The sequence below is a fragment of the Plutella xylostella genome, chromosome 23 (genome assembly GCF_932276165.1).
Source record: "Plutella xylostella chromosome 23, ilPluXylo3.1, whole genome shotgun sequence".
Classification (NCBI taxonomy): Eukaryota; Metazoa; Arthropoda; class Insecta; order Lepidoptera; family Plutellidae; genus Plutella; species Plutella xylostella.
The window spans coordinates 10,733,703-10,751,578 of NC_064003.1; the positions used below are offsets into that span (position 1 = coordinate 10,733,703).

The 17,876-nt window shown below is 39.6% G+C and overlaps 1 protein-coding gene across 3 annotated transcripts; it reads right to left on the reverse strand.

Annotated features, from left to right (window-relative positions):
• Positions 1-74: 74 nt before the first annotated feature.
• On the reverse strand, positions 75-17,203 carry LOC105385158 (solute carrier family 22 member 7). 3 transcript variants are annotated; one of them, XM_048629389.1, is made up of 7 exons: positions 17,001-17,203; positions 6,908-7,142; positions 5,528-5,783; positions 4,992-5,317; positions 4,465-4,768; positions 3,204-3,385; positions 75-764 (listed from the first exon to the last, which is right to left on the reverse strand). In XM_048629389.1, exons 1-7 carry the CDS (start codon positions 17,186-17,188, stop codon positions 609-611), a joined length of 1,647 nt encoding a protein of 548 aa, XP_048485346.1. In that variant the 5' UTR covers positions 17,189-17,203; the 3' UTR covers positions 75-608. The 3 variants fall into 3 exon arrangements, with proteins under 3 accessions (XP_048485346.1, XP_011553789.3, XP_011553790.3); XM_011555487.3 differs by lacking the exon at positions 17,001-17,203 and adding an exon at positions 12,204-12,485; XM_011555488.3 differs by lacking the exon at positions 17,001-17,203 and adding an exon at positions 9,168-9,493.
• Between the last annotated feature and the right edge of the window lie 673 nt (positions 17,204-17,876).

Sequence of the window (17,876 nt, forward strand, 5' to 3'; positions counted from 1 at the left end):
GGTATAAGGTACCTACCACCTTATTAGAGATGCAAAATAAAAATACAGTAGAGACATAATTATAAATAGGTAAGTACTTCATTAATTTGCTTACTTTATTAGTTTATAACGTATTACTTACTACACATAAATATAATGTCTTATAAATTAGAACCTACAAAATTAAAATGAAGGTCATAAAGTAATTCCTAACTATAATAAATAACTAACTACCGCTTCAATTTATACACCTTTACAGGGTAATAAAATGTCATAGTCATAAAAAGTATGTAGGTAGGTATATCGTTACTCAAAACATCCACACACTCTCTTTACCTACACCACACTAACACCAACAACACATCAGCGTTGTTTTCAATGTTCCCTCATCATTTAACCGACTTCAAAAAAAGGAGGAGTTTCTATCCTAATGCCCATTTTCAACATAGTCTGTTAGATCATTAACACCCTTGTTACGTTGTAATGTCATCAATTATTTGTCATATCCATATTAAATTCTTGACAGATTGTGTCAAACTCAAAAGTCAACAACTAATCCCTTGCTATGATCTAACAGAGTATGGTGAAACTGGGGGCTAAGTCTTCAATTCACCCAGCAGTGGTTGTCGCTACCGCTTGGACTGCTCGGTGCCGATAGCCTCGGCCTCCGCCAGGGTGTCGGGCATGCTGGTGCCGAGCGTCTCCGGCTGCGTGAGCACCAGCAGACCGGCCAGCAGACCCATGCCGCCGAACAGCATCGACGGCAGACCCGTCCAGATGTCCCTCTGGAGATGAGAAAGTTTTTGGTGGTTATTTTATTTTATTTTATTTTACTTTATTAGGAAAACTTACAGCTAAATCAGTACAATTAGACAAAAAGCCAATTAATAGTTTCCACAGATACACAAAAGGATACATAACAAAAGTCTATAACATTAAACACTAAAACACACGTACACTGGCTATACTAGTTAAAATGGTTATAATAGTTTACCTTTTAACTTAACACATACAATTGTAAATAAAGACATAAATTATTGACTAATGCCCAAATATCCTGGCAAGTGAAACCACCCGCCTTTTTCGCCGTTATGCCAACGATGCTACGAAATTTCGCACAAAAACTATCCTAATAGCCTCTATGCTTGTACAGAATAGGTCAACTTCATCAGACTCGCACAGCCGATTGACCACGGTGCTGGCTCGCACGAAAAATGAGTTTTGCTCGTAGTTGGTACTGCATTGGGGTACATTCAGCACCGCCTTTTTCCGCGTCATTACTTCGGGAACTCTAAGTTTTACCAGCTGTAATAACTGGGGACAGTCTATGTCACCTCTTACTACTTTCACTAAGAAGATAGCGTCAGCCACAGTTCGTCTGAGTACGAGAGGCAAGAGATGGAAGCGTTCGCACCGGTGTTCGTAGTCAGAATAGGGCACCTTGAACTTAAAGCCTAGGTAGCGAGTAAATTTTTTCTGGATCCTCTCTATTCTGTTGATATAAACATTATATCGAGGATTCCAGATCTGGCTGGCATACTCAAGATGGCTACGCACATAAGCACAGTACAACAATTTCACTGTTTTCATACATTTGAAAGGTTTGGACGACCGCATAACAAAGCCAAGTGCCCTCGATGCTTTGCCCACGATGCTATCTATGTGCTGATCAAAAATGATCTTACTATCAAAGACGACACCTAGGTCGCGAGAGGAAAACATCCTTGCTAGGCACTGATCACGGATTAGGTAGTCGGCTATGTGCGATGTCTTTTTCCTACTAAAAGAAACAATGAAGCACTTCGACACGTTAAGGTCTAATTTGTTTTTAGCGCAATAAGAGTCTAGCCTAGATAGATCTTCCTGGAGGAGAGTAGCATTCAGTGCATTGTTAACAGTTCTGAAAATCTTCATGTCGTCTGCAAATAAAAGATGGGAGGAATTTACGAAGCAAGAGTCGATATCACCAATAAAAACGATGAAGAGCAGCGGCCCTAAAAGGGAACCCTGGGGCACCCCGGAAGGAATATCCTTCCAGGTTGAGGTAAACCCGTTGAGGACAACAGCCTGTGAACGATTAGTGAGATAACAAGTGAACCAATTTAACAGATTGTGCCGTACGCCTTGACTATGCAGTTTATTAAGTAGTAGATAATGGTCAATACGGTCAAAGGCCTTGCTGTAATCTGTGTAAATTGCATCCGATTGATCCCCATCAGCCAGGTGCCTGGATAAGAAATCGTTAAAAAGCAGTAGGTTGGTTACTGTGGACCTACGCTTGAGAAAGCCATGCTGTGCAGGACTAAATGTATGTTTGAGAGCGTTATACAACTGGTTGTACACTATCCGCTCCAGAACTTTAGATATTAAGCACAGCTTTGATATTGGCCTGTAATGCTCGACACACTCCCTGGGGCCTTTTTTGTGGATTGGGGAGATGAACGCAGATTTCCAGATTGTCGGCATAACTCCCTCATCGACGCAGCGCTTGAAAATAATAGATAGCGGGATGCTAAGTTCCTCGGCACATTTTACCAGAAAGATAGCCGGTATGAAGTCGAGTTATGTTCATAGACTTAGTCCAGTATATACTAAGTCTATGGTTGGTGTTTTATGTCGATGACGTTTTATAGCTTAGAGGTACTTGCGATCGGATAGGATGGAAAGTGATCTTTTCGGTTTTACCGAAGTTTCTCCAAAAATCTATGATTGGTAGATTGGGATTGATTAGTGTGTAGTGTGCTTATTACTTCCATGGTAGTGTGTGTTATTTATGAGAATTATAACTATATAATCAATTAAATGTTCTATGGCTGCAATCTTTGATAAACAACATTTTTATAGGTCACTAAATTTATAGTACATACCTACTTACCCACCTAAATTTTAAATATAAATAACTATGATTTCATAAATTAGGATTAATGGTAAATAATATGGTATTTCCTTCGACAATTTAATATAATCAAAGGGTATTTCTAGCAAGTCATTGATTAATAGATAAAATTATGTGATTTGATTGCTGGATCGATAATATTATAATCAGCGATCACATAATTATAGATAATTATGGTATGTATATGGTGTAGGTAATATTCTATTAATAGCACCAATATATTCCGTTCTTTATCTTAAACGGAAATCACGATGATGAATAGGATAATTATTATCTCCTCAAACTTGTTACTGATACTGACTACCTTTTAGACCGTCAAAAAGCTTACCAAAGCAGGAGTAAGAGGCGCAGTGATGGACCCGACTCTCCCGATCATGGAGGAGAAGGCGAGCAGACTATGGCGGTACTCAGTGGGATACAGCTCCGATGTGAAGAGATACAGCGACGTGAACACCACGGAGATGCCGAACTTGCCAATCAGAAACAGGACGAGGCGGACCGTCGTTTGTTCTGGAACAGGGATACTTTCATGTTGCAGTTGTTGTTTTACATGGAATTGGCTGGTGATTTTGGAAGGGAGAAGGTTATGCCAGTATTCAGTATTAATATGATTTACTTTATCAATTCGACTGTAAGGGAATTTGAACAATATCTGCTGAAAAAAAGTATTAAAATGTCATCTAAGTAGGTAACATCTTCAGCATGTTTTTCAGATCACTAGTAGGTATAAATAAGCAAAAGGCCGCTTCTTTGTACTGTTCTATTTTTAAGTTTAGTTTTTTTAAATTTTTGTTCTTTGTGCAAATAAAGTGTACTGTATTGTATTTAATTGAAAAAAATAGGTAGTTTTTTCAAGTTTTTTTTTCTTTTATTATATTTTTCATTCCTACGCTTTAGGAGAATTCAAAATCATTAAGATTTAAATACCTAGGTCTCTAGCCTATTGCCAATTTTTTATCATGAATGTAAACTTGTACCATAAGCCTATGTACCATAAGCCTATGTACCTACTATCTTATCGTGGATTTAAAATAAATAATTGATATCTTTATCATTTATCGTAGGTATGAATATTTAGCAGTAATCCTAATAACTTGTTTCCAAATTACATTCAATAATCGTTCATGAAATTCAATAAACCCCCCCCATTAACAAATTCATGATATAGCTACTATCAATATACCTACCACGTAATCAATCTTTATTATTTCTCATATCCTTGAAAGTTTAGATTGCCAACATAATTGTGAAAAAGTATTGAAATGTGATTATAATTCCATTATACATATATGTATTTAATAAACGCAACCCTAAGTACCTAAGTACCTACTCAAATTATAAGTTATGAAAATACATTACTAAACTCAAGCATCTTCACGCCTCAACTCAACTCATCGACTTTTCTTTCTGCTATACTCTCTAAGTTCATGATGTCACGTTTTCCTGCTCATGATTTCCACTCAAGAAGTCATGTACCCCAGATGTTATCGGCAGATGCGAACAGCCTAGTGCGACTACAACTTGCAGATTCATTATTTATAAGTGCTATATTAGATCACCTCATTTAGAAATTCAAGTAAAAATCTTACCATCATCAATGAAAGCGAAGGCAATATTGCACGCAGCACTCAAGAAGTATCCAAAAGTGAGGGTAGGCTTCCTGCCAATCCTGTTCAAAATGAGCACAGCCGTGGCGAAGCCGGGGATCTCGATGGCGCAGACGTAGATGTAGTTGAGGTATATGTTGCCAGAGAGGCCGGTGGAGTTGATGGACAGCCCGTAGTACACGAAGGTGGTGGTGACCCACCAGATCGGCGTGGTGCAGACGCGGCGCAGGAGGATGCGGGAGCTGCCGATCGCTCGTAGGAGGCTGGGCTTCTCTTCTTCGGATTTCTGCAAGTGCGTAGAGTTGGTTGTGTAAGTTGGAGACACCCATTAAAAGAGACTGTCGTGTTATTACGGCATTTTTAAATCAATATTTATAAAAATCGCAAGCTTCGCTCTGTTCAAACAGTGAAAAAAGAAAAATACCAAATCTGGGGTAAAATTATCTAAACCAATTAATTATTCACACATAAAGTGTAAAAGTGATATTCAATAAGTACTTCTTAATTACCTCATCAGTCTTTTCCAGCGCCGGCGGATTGCACAGCGCATTTAGAGACGCATCGCTGATCTGTTTCCTGTTCACCCTGGCAACCTTTTCTAGAATTTCTTTGGCTTCCTGGAACCTCTTCTTCGAGAGCAGCCAGCGGACGCTCTCGGGCAGGATCCAGTAGTAGCCGATGATGATGAAGCAGGGGATGTGGAGCGCCATGATCATGTAGCGCCAGGGCTGGATGAGCCACGCTACGGAGCCCAGGATCACCTGGCCCACCGCGAACATGGAGGAACAGATGGCGCTGGCCAGCACGCGGTATTTCGGACCCACTAGCTCCGTTGCTGGAAGTAAAATCAATTGAAGTTTTAGTGTGAAATAAAGATTTCAACAAGAAAGCCCTTCAGAAATGGTTCAATAGGCCTTTGGTTAAGCCCAATAGCCTAATTTTATTATTAGATTATAGCAACAATACTAAGCAATGAAGGCATACGTTATAGTCTATCTGAAGAGCCACTACTTTACTGAAGCGTGAGTAAATATGAACTCCTTACCAAAAACATAAGCGGAGCTGAAGGTGCCAGCCCCCAGGGTGGTCTGCATAATCTGCAGCGTGAGGTACATGGCGTAGTTGACGGAGAAGGCCCGCACGAGGCCGATGAGCGCCAGGTTGAACACGCTGACTATGAGCGCCACACGGCGGCCGAAGCGGTCGGACACGTAGCCGGTGAAGGGCAGGACCAGCAGGGTGCCCACGCTAGACAGCGTGCCGGCGAGCGCTCGCAGCCACTCTTGGCATTCGAGGCCGAACTGGGGATGACAAGTTTTGGGTTTGTGAGCATTTGGGAAATTTTCAGTGAACGTGTCCGTGTTTTGTTTTGTCGTTCCATTCTACTAGCTAGACCCATAACGGGCTGGTGTGGGATTATTGAAACGATAGAAACGGTGAAATATGCCTTGAGTTAAAATCTGGACACAAAGCAAAGCCCTGCGAGTCGCAAGGCGAGCGTGCTGCCCGGGATAAAAAAAAAAGGAAATTACATATCAACCAAAGCCACGCTATATGCGATGCAACGTGACGTAAGTAAGACAGTATACTTATAATACTTTATAATATAAAGAGAGAAGATATCTCCTAAACTCGGGTTCCGCTCATCTGGCATAATCTTTATTGACCAAAACTCATTTCGCATAACTCGTATGGTCTAAACTTTTTTGGCCGAACCATCACTTTGCCAAGACTTATATGGCATAAGGCTCGTTTCGTCTAAAACTCTTTAGGCACAATCTTTAAACACCTAAGTTTCGTTTGCTCAAATTTATGTTCGTCTATACCTATGTATAATCTTGTTTCTCCTAATGTTATCTTAATAAATAATATATTAAGTATGTAGTAAATGTACAAATTGTGGAATTTTTCTCCTACATCCCGAAAATTACGATATTGTAGGTATGATCAAAAAATCGAAAGTTAACGACCAATATAATTATTACAAACCCCATGACATCGAAACCTAAAAATAGGTGCGACGACGAGCAAAGCGAGGAGGAGCGTGTTAGGTGTACATGTTCATCAAAACCAAAGCGGAGCGCAGCGAAGCGGAGCGGAGCGCAGCGAAGCGGAGCGGAGCGTTTTCCTAACAGCGGAAACAATACAAGGCACCAGTTTGCGCATGTAGGGAGACGCTCCGTCAAAGTTAAAGCCAAACGAATATTATTACTTTGTATAAACCTATGCCATAACATTATTAGGCTATTCAAGATTCGGCCATACCATTATTAGGCTAAACAATGTTATGCGAAATAACTTTTTACTAAACGAGATTTATGCCATACGATTTTCGGCGTAACGAGACTTTGACCAAACGTTACTATGCAATACGAGATTAGGCAAATAAATCTTATGCCAAAAAAGGTAGAACCCCTAAACTCACATCATAGACCACAGAGTTAGTCTTCCCGTACACATACTCCTCACAATCCACTTGCGTGTTCCTATCGAACAAGCTAGCGGGGCAGGTGTTGGGGGGCGGCGCCACGGTGGTGTTGCTCAGCAGGGCGAAGCGGCGACAATTGGAGAAGCCCCTGCCCTGGACGGCTGGCAGGGCGTTGAGGGCCCACGAGGGCTCGTAGACCGGGTCGGGGCCGTCGCACTCGGGGATCGCGCATCTGGGGAAGGAATGCTGTGGTGAATGGGTGGAGAATGCGAGGTGTTGGTTGATGAGTCGAGACGATTGTTAATCCTAGCGCCACGGGACAGACGGTCTGAGGACCCTCGACACTGCATGCTGCAACAGCTGGTATTCAATTATAATTAAATACAAATATACCTACCTATCGCTTTTGTAAATGTATGTTTTACGTGCAATCGAAATATTTTCTACCATGAAACCAAAAATGTTTATTTATGGAAAATCGAAACATAATTATTGGAGAGATTACCTTTCTGTTGTGAAAATTATACGATAACATTTTATTGATGTTATGGGGTTGACATTGTTTTAGATAAATTACTTATAGGTTCATTAAAAAAAAGTATTCTCTTAACTGCTGTTTAACATTTCAAGTGAAGCCCATTCTGATTTTTCTAGTACTTAGTAGATAGATTTGGCTATCCTATAAAGATAGTTTATCGTCAGGAACAGCAAGGAAGCCTAATTAGTCGTAGTAACTAGACAAGCGAGTACCTGATATAAGGAGAAAGGAAATCAAAGATATTATGGGCATGCGTTTTTTCGTTGGCTATCTCTATTAATTTAAAAAATTGGCATTGGCACAAGTTGTTTTTTTACATGCCTATTTCATTGTATTAGAAATTCCATGAATACTCGTACATTACCTAAAACATTTATAATAATATCGTTAAATCAATATAGGAATAATCTTAATCATATCTTAAGAATTTTACATTATCTTACAAAATACCGATTCAAATCGAATAATCTATCAATTTTTTTAATAAATTGACACAATCGTAAAGGTAATCAATCGAAATAATCTGCTTATCCGACGACGCACTTAATTCAACGATATGAGCAATTTAGTTTACTTAGATAATCGAAGAAAGGTCAGAGGTTTTGTTTAGGTAAAAAATCTAGCACAAACTATTTCTGTACAAGGCATCTATAGATCTATGAAGTTATGTAAATGAACAAATATAGAAGACAATTAAGGCATTACTATCCTGATCCTGGACCTACAGTTGTTATATAAAAAGTCCTTACGGTGTACAATCCTGAGTATGAGTTAAGCGTTTTTAAGCTACGTATAAGCTATTATTGCTTCAATGCAACTTAAATTTTAGTTTATATAATATACTAGCTGTCCCCGCGCGCTTCGCTTCGCCTTAAAAAGTTTGCCCGTGGGAATTCCGGGATAAAAATTAGCCTATGTTCTTTCCCAGGGTCTAGACCGTATGTATACCAAATTTCATTCAAATCCGTTCAGTAGTTTTGGCGTGAAAGAGTAACAGACAGACAGACAGACAGACAGACAGACAGACAGACACAGTTACTTTCGCATTTATAATATTAGTTAGGATAGTTAGGATTAGGATTGTTGTTCTTATAAAATGAGACTAGTTCGAGTTCGTCATTGTGATCTCGTCAGTCTCATAACAACAGTGGAACAATGGAATATAATAAGAATATAACGGGCAAATAAAATCTGGTAAATACTAGAATAGTAACCGCAGAAAAATAATCGGTATGCCTAGCGTGGGAGGTCCTCTAGCTGGACCGACGCAACGGTGGGCCGAAGGTGGACCGGGCCTGAAGAGTGACCCCATAGACGCCGTAGACGCAGTTAGACGATGGCTGAGCATTGGCAAAACAATCTTCAACTTGCACTCTAATGAGTGATGGAATCCCCAATATCAATAACGACAGAGGTAAACTAAAGCATCTGTACAACCAGTGATCTGCTATCTTATGGTTTGATGATGATGCAATTGTCATCAGTACAATAGCTCGTCTTCGTATAGGCTGCCACCTTCTAGCAGCAGTAATTTCGAAATATCCTAATAACAATAAGCGTCCGAAGTAGTGCTAGCTTCAGAAATCGTAACTGATCATGGGATATTATAGGTTGTCATCATCATGACGACCCATCACGTTCCCACTGCTGGGGCACGGGTCTCTTTCCAATGAAGGGAGGGTTATGGATTGTGATGAAGAATAACAATCACTAGCGTACCTGTGTGGCACGTTGGCAGCGGAGAAGATGTACTCGCTCATGAAGGCAGACATGATGATGGGGAGAGACACCAGCAGGATGTTGAAGACCTGGTAGCGCCCGAACTGGCCCAGCTCGTTCACCAGCACATCGTCCAGGTCCACAGACTTCACCGCAGCGCTCGCCTTGCGGGACCCCACTCGGGAAGAATCCGCCATTTTGCCTCCAGTTATTGTACCAACTGATGGTCTAAACTAGTATGGTCTAAGGCTGGTTTTGGAGGGGTTTTTTGTGGTCTGACCGCCGCCGCCGCCAGTCGACCCTGCAATGCCGCTGGTTATCGCGGTGTGGAAACGATTAAATAGTTCGGCAATAAGATTAGGAATAATCCGCGTTTAACGATTGTTTATCGGTGATGAATTGTTTTTGCATAGATATCCTTCGGATTTTACATTATTTGTGGTTAATATAATAATAAACATCTATTCAAACAACTGTAATAAAATACGTTGTATGTGCTACCTACACACAGTGCGCACGATGTACCTACAATTCCGCGGTTAAATTATCTCCTATGTGACTATTATAAACCGTTTATTATTACTATTGTCTGACTTTATGGAATTTTCATATTCACGATGGTTAAGTAAAGTACTTTTAAAGTATTTTTCCACTTTACTTTTCCCACAAGCCACAACTATAAATTATGTTTATTTATAAATACGTACGTTCAATAATGTACGGTCAACGGATTACAAGCCACAGTCTTGCACTAAAGGTGCCCTGACTCGGCCCACTATAAGGTTTGTGTCTCCATTATGCCATTATGGTCAAATCCCATATATATGCTATAAGTAGCTAGGCCAACAAGCCAGCATGTGCCTATAGCAGGTTTTTACGACTAGCTTTATACAAAATCTGGGATCGCGTGTAATTCTATTCATAATAAATATTTTCGCTCAGCCACCCAGCACTGCCCCAGTGGAGAGGCAGCCTTACACCTATTAGGGACTGATTTGTCAGATAACTAAGTACTTACTTATATTTTATCTGAGGAATCACTTTCATGCTTTCACGTCCGAATATTTGTATTAGAAAGTAACAGCAACGCTTTTATTCCTCTGATAAGTAAGATAGCATTTATCTCTGACTAGGCATTATTAAACTTATTTATTTGTTTAGTCTTTATATGAACGGTTTAAGTAATAACCTTGCACTATTATTAACTACGTAGATATTCGAAAATCTACTAGACGGTAGATATAGTGCTTATATTTAATATGGGTAGTGTCATAACATTGACTCTAAAACTCATTACTGTTACTGGTTTACATGCGTTTGTTATTAGAATCAGCCATCCCTCAGAGCCCGAAGACATCAACTTCTTCGTCTTCAACTTCTTCAGTGATGTCGTATGGTGTAGAGACGAAGACACTGACAGTGGGACTGGTCACCCGATTTAAAGTCGCTCTGCGTGCTATGGAGAAGGCTTAGACAAGTAAACATATCTCCAGCTAAGGGACCTGGAGGAACTGCCTTCAGCTGGCGTTACCCAGTACCAATACCCAGGCGTTACACACTTATCTATTTTACTATAGTCTAAATCTTATTAGATACTTACATAGTAACTACGAGGGCGATACCGAAATGATCGGGAATAGAAAAAAGTACAAAGATATCATAATATTATTTACTTTTATTGTTTTTCAAAGTAGTCTCCGTGACATTCAATGAAATTTTTCATTCGATTAAACCAATCATTGAAACAGTAATTCCAGTCTGAAGTGGATACTGTCAAAACAGCTGATTTCTAAGCTTCGACCGCCTCTTCTGGGCCGCTAAACCGTTGACCACGTAGCATATCTTTAATTCTTGGGAATGTAAAATAATCATTGGGGCTCAGATCAGGGCTATACGGAGGATGGTCCATCAACTCCACGTTTTCCATATTTAAAAACGTTCTTGTTTTGCGAGCGGTATGAGAGCTTGCATTATCGTGGTGAAGGATTATACGACGATTCGGGTTAGTTTTACGAAGTTCTCTTACGACTTCCGGCAAACAAACTGTTGTGTACCAATCAGCAGTAACCGTCCTTTGTTCTTGTAATGGAATCGTAGCCACATGGCCAGTTTTCGATACAAACGAAGCGACCATTTTTTTCGACACGCTGCGTGAGCGAATAACTTTTGTTGGCTTGACCTCACCTTCGAAGACCCAAACTGCCGATTGATGTTTTCTTTCGGGCTCATATGAATAAATCCACGATTCATCACCAGAGACGATATTGTAGACAGCATTTGAACTGCCTCCATTGAACCGTTGCAGAGCAGATCGACACCAATTAACACGAGCCGACTTTTGTTCCTCGGTCAAACGGTGGGGCACCCAGCGAGAAACTAACTTCTTGACACCCAGTTCTTCATGTAAAATGGTTTGAATGGCTGTCATACCAATGCTGAGAGAAGCCCGAATCTGCTCGTATGTCACATGTCTATCTTCTTTTATTAACTGGCGTACAGCATCGATGTTATCTTGTGTTACCGCTGTTTTTGGCCGACCAGTAGAAGGGACTGTGGTAAGAGAGGAACGTCCACGGCGAAACTCAGAATACCAACGACATGTAGTCGTTTTACTTGGTGCTTCAAGTGTATAAATAGAAACAAGCTCGGCGAGACATTGTTCTTGAGATAAACCTCGACGAAAGTTGTGAAAAATTATTGCACGGAAATGTTCCCGCGTAAGCTCCATTTTTTACACCGACTTATCAAATTCAAATGGTCAATACTTTTTTATTTTTTACTTTTTTTTAAATTCGAAAATGGAATTATGTTTGAAAAAACACTACATTTGATACACCAAAAAGGTTTCACTCTAATTTATTCCTAAGTATTCTATTCCCGATCTTTTCGGTGTTAGACGAGTGAACGTGAAAATTTATAAGTAATGGATGGATGTTTGTAACTGTTTCAAGGGGAAACCGGCTAAGGGCTGAATAAATTTTTATTAAAAAAATACACCTTTTTACATAAACTGAAAATTAACTTCACACCTCTTACCTGTACGGAATGACAGCGGCAGAGAAGATGTATTCGCTCATGAAAGCGACACAGATGCAGGGGAGGGTCGCGATCAGCAGGTTGCGGATCTGGAACCGACCGAACTGGCCGAGCTCGTTGACCAACACGTCGTCCACGTCCAGAGGCTTCTGCGCCGCACTCGCCTTGCGCCCGCGCAACCCACCCGCATGAGCCACCATCTCGACCTCGACAACGCGTACCACCAGATGGAAATATGGTGTATCTTGATGACGTTGTGGTGTTTGCGGAGGTTGTTTTTCGTCCTAGACAACCGCCAGACAAGCACTAAATGAGGAGCACATGCACTAAAATTTCAGTAATTGTAATGTTTATAACGTCAGTAATAAAATGTAGAGGAAGAATAATTTAGATAAATATAATAAACTAAGATTATGGTGTTAAACATCGATTCTTTAATCCACTTTTAAAGCCGTTGCATTATTATCGACGATGTATTGTTTAAAAATGCTAATGTCACGTTTATTATTGTTATTAATAAGTAGTAAATAAAGGATGCACACAACTTGGGTCTCTTCGGAACTCTCGGTGAAATATTTCACATCGGACGATATCGCATTTTCAGACTACTGATTGTTTAAAATTGAAATAACTGTTCAGGAAAAATCATTTAAGAAGATAAGATAAATAGATTTATTTGCTAACAAAATTAACAGACATGCAATGCATACATTAAAAAATTATAATACAGTGAGCACTTAAAGCACAGTGTAAAAAATTTATAATTTCAGTAGTGCTACCAAAACGCAACATAGGTACCAATACGAAAATAACGAAAGAACCAGAGACAATAATGATCTCTGATGATGCATTTTGTATGCACCAAGTGTGTAGGCCTATCACGGGCTTACGTGGCAAATTCGATTCTACACAAACCTAATTATGAAGCGATCACAGCATTCGATACTATTTTCGAATCTACACAAACATATGTAAAAAGATCATTATCGTCACCAGTCTTTGTCAAAAAATGTAAGGCAAATTTGTCAGTTCCAAAAGTGACATTTTTTTTCCATAACGTTTTTGGAGATTTGAAAATAGTATCGAATCCTGTGATCGCTGCAATGGAACGAACAAATGACACTTTTGGAACTAACAAATGACAATGGGCGTTTTGGGACCTATGTCCAATAAAGTTGAGACATACATCGTTGGATAGCTCTTTTCAAGTGAGCAAAAAAGTATTATGACGACAAATCCGTATAGGTAAGGTTGTCCATTTTGAAATATATTCGTCGGAAGGAAGTATTTTTCTATGGCATTGCACTCTCTTTCCTGATGACAGTTAGGGAGTAATACACGTAAACACGTATTATTGAAATTGGAGAAATTACTTTCAACTGGTTTTATTTACTGAGATAATAAACAAATATAATATTATATGAAATATGATCATTTCGTTATAAAAATTAAAAATGAATGTGAAAAACTAACAAAAACATTAAAATTACAGAAATAAAATACAAAAACTTTCAAGGTAAGATTATTCTAATTGGACAGTAAATCAAGACAAGCGCTTTCGTTATTCATATTCTGCAAAAAAATACCTTTTCAACGACGTATCACTAATTTCTATTGGTGCTGGTCCCAGCTTCCATATATTGGTGCCCATCATCATTTGCCTTACATTTTGACGGTGACAGTTGACGATACGCAACGTAAACTCATCACCCTACTTGGTGACAAATGTTCAACTTTTAGCAATTAGTTCAGTCCAACTGGCATTATCAGTGTCAAAAATAATAATTCCTATACTTTCGGCATGCGCAATTTTCATAGAAATGAGTGCATTTGTGGCATCTGGTGTCATATAGAACTGTGGAAAGAACCGAAAGAAAACGATCACAAAGATATCTAGGTAAAGTTTAATAATATAAATTATTAAGTAAGTAGGTACCTACCACCGGTATCAAAAAAATATTTATCGTTGAATCGATCTTAAAATAACATTAGAAATCTGACTTGACAACAAGCTTTGTCATCATAACTTTCATAAATATTAAGCTGCGTCCCCAGTCGGCAAACTGTTTGCCGCTGAATGTGTGTGCCGCAAATTTGTAGCCAATATGACGTAACGACAAAATTGGTTTGATTTGCTAGCAAACCTCTCATTTTAAAATATCATAAGGTAGCATAAAGGTTTAGAAAGTTCGCATACGCGCCTAGTATCACCACTGTCTATCACCATCACAGTAATTTACAGACGATATTAACAAAAGCCTCAAAAAAAGGAGTCGTGTCATGTTGAGTTGCTTTCCCACTTCGAAAACATCATTGAGAATAATCTAGAAAGCCTTGAATACTCAGTAAGAAATAAAGAATAACATAACAGGGGGATTTACCAGGTTGTGCTATCTTCGGCACTTATTTTCCTTGGCTTGTGGCCTGAAGGACCGCCCCCTTTTAAGCTTACTACATCCCTTATGCTTTTATGATACAGTCATGCCCTCTATATGCTTTTCTGTTTTTTTCGACTTAATTTTTTTTTGGAGTCTCTCAATTTGCTTGTATGTATGTTTTTAAATAACTGATATATGTATATTTGTATATACCTACTATAGTACTTAAATTTGCAAGCTACAGTTAATGTGGAATGGATCTCCTAGTCCCACGTTACTTGTTTCGATTTCTCTACATTCTACATTTTTTCATTTTCATTTTTTATTTCCATTTTCGTTTCACAAGTCTGTTCATACACTATCGTTCGCTTATGGGGCTTTTCTTGAGTATGAACAAACCATATCCATATTACTGCGTCTAATTTCATTCCATCTCGTTCTCTTATTACATTACTTATTCATTTGATCATTTCAGTTTCAGTCCAAACATTGCACACATCTCTGTCTATCCTGTAAAATGTGAGAGTGGTCTTGGCGACACGTCCACAATACTAAGTTATTTTCAGTACAGAAGTTGTTAAAACTAGTATTTTCCCGCGAGCTTCACCTATGAAGTTTTCCCCTGGGAATTCCGGGATGAAAATTTAGCCTATATACGTTAATCCACCGTTGGAGTTTTAAACAAACTACAAAGTTAAAAAATTATTTTCTCTTATCAAACATAAACAAACTCCCTTACTTTCGCCTTTGTAATATTAGTGTGATGCGATTTATTAGTTTACCTATATTCTTATCTTATCGTAGGTTCATTATGAAATAATAAGTGCAAAGTCATAGCCTTGTCTGTCTAATAATCCAAACTCGCTCCGTATCAGCAAATACCTATGTACCATAATAGTTACATGCGCACTAGAAAGCACCATACTGCTGGGGCACGGATTTATTCCATTGAAGAAGGGGTTTTAGGCCTACTTCACCACAACACAAGCAAGCTTTTTCTGAGAGAGTTGTCGGTTGTGGGCAATCCGACTGTCAGATGTTTTCATGAGGCCCGCAGGCCTCTGACTAGGCTTAACGACTGCCTGCTAAAATCGCAACCGGGTCTCACGGCTTAACGTGTCCGAAGCACGGGAGCGCCCAGATAACAACCACTTTAAATTGACCGGTTGCAATTAAATTGAATTAAATTACTTCAATTATCAGTTACGATCACTGAATCTAGCTGGACTACGGACGCTTCGGAATCTTGTAAGATCATTTACTTACTTTCCTTTGGTTCGATCACAACAACAGCCAATTCCGAGTCGGAATCGCACGTGGAACTACTTCGGTATTCGTGGCAACTTTCTATACACCAAATTTCCAGCCGTTTTACAAACTTTCGCGTTTATAATGCACTGACGAGCAATGAAAAAGTTCCACCTGCCATCGCCTTTCAATTATGACACTGGCACTTTTTAATTACTGGTACTTATTCATGACATAAACACAGCCAGGCAGAGTAATCCTACCTGTAGGGAATATCAGCAGCGGAGAACACGAACTCGCAGGCCACGGCGAGGAGCACGCAGGGGAGGGCCAGCAGCGCCAGGACCCTGACCTGGTAGCGCCCGAGCTGGCCCAGCTCAGCCACCAGCACGTCGTCCAGGTCTAGAGGCCGCTGGGACTTCGGGGGGGGAGCGTTGCGCGTGGGTAGCTCGATGACGTCACGCACTTTGAGGACCATTGTCGGGGTCAACTAGGGTTGTTGTAGTCCAATGGTATATAGGTGCAGAGGGTCTCCACTAAGGTCCGCCACTTGTACTTTTGCCCACTGCTCGTTTTCAACGCTTCTGTCGACTAGGGTACCACGGGGAAAATGGGCTCTTGATCACCTCGTTTGTTGTTAGAGGAGTTTTTGATGTCTTCGGTAATTTTTTAAAACTTATATTTATGTAGTCGTAGCTAGTAGTGGTTGTCACGCAAATCTGCACCACCCACGGTAACTCTGAGACTCGCAGTGCATAGTTAATAGCATTTTAGCGTTGGTACGTATTAATATTAAATAGAATAATGACACATAATGGCGTAAACAAAAGAATCTCAATTAGGTAGGTAATTACTAACGCAGCTGTGTATACATATAGAATTTTAAATTTAGCAGATTCAAAACGTGAATTTTTCTTTCGAATTTCAACTTAGTGAAGAGGCACGTTAAATCTCATTCTATAAAATGATATTTTTCATACATACTTATTAAAAAAACTTTTTGAGATTTTTAAAAATATGGCTAAAAATAAAATTTGTGTCGGAAGACTTTGAAAGCAATCGCTAATATTGAGCGTCTTCCGCGATGGCAGTTTAAACGGTCCCAGAATAGTTTGCAACATTGCACCTTTGCCCACCCTGCAAGATAGTAGATTAGTCATGAGTGGCCTACCTGTAAGGAATGACGGCCGCAGAGAAGATGTATTCGCTCATGAAGGCGACACTGATGCAGGGCAGAGACACCAGCAGGATACTCAGTAGCTGGTAGCGCCCCAACTGGCCTAGTTCGTTCACCAGAACTGCATCCAGGTCTAAAGGCTTCGGGACAGTCTTGCGCCGGTCTTGCAGCTTTACCACCATGGTGCTTGCAGCTGTCGCGAAGGTATAATAATGACCAGTTGCTGTTGAAATTTGAATGGAGTATATTTGTTTCTTGTGGCTTCTGAAGGAATAGATAGTAGTTTATTTGTTGTTTTGGGTGTGGGTCTCGCTCAAAGTTGCACTGTCTTGTCTACTGTGCACAGTAAAGTTGCACGATCGATAAGATCGTAGCCTAATGCTGTTTATCATTGTTTACATCTGCAAATATTGTATTTGCAAAGAAATCTGAATTAAGGAAATCGGAATCTAAGTTTGAATCGGAGTAATTTTTGAGGGTTCTGTATTTTTCAATCTTTTTTGAAGCTCTATTTTGTAGTGTGTTGAATTTTCCAACAAAGTTTCTCTAATTGCAAAGTTGAATGTTAGGTATGTGTAAATTCTACCTGAATCATTAGTCGGACGAGACAAAGCAAGTAGGTACAGGAAGTGATCCAGTAAAGGTTCTCTGATCCTATTTCAAATACAGAACCATAATTCTTTGCAGGAGATAAAACTTATGATTAGATTATATTTAGCTCCATCCATTGAATTGACATGGCAATCATTTTTGTTGCACTAAGCCAGGTTAAGCCACACGGATAGACAGACAAACAACACTGGGGTTCCTTGTTGAGTAGCAGAAGTCATTTGTTGACTTTATACAGCCAAATAACAACCTTACATTCTA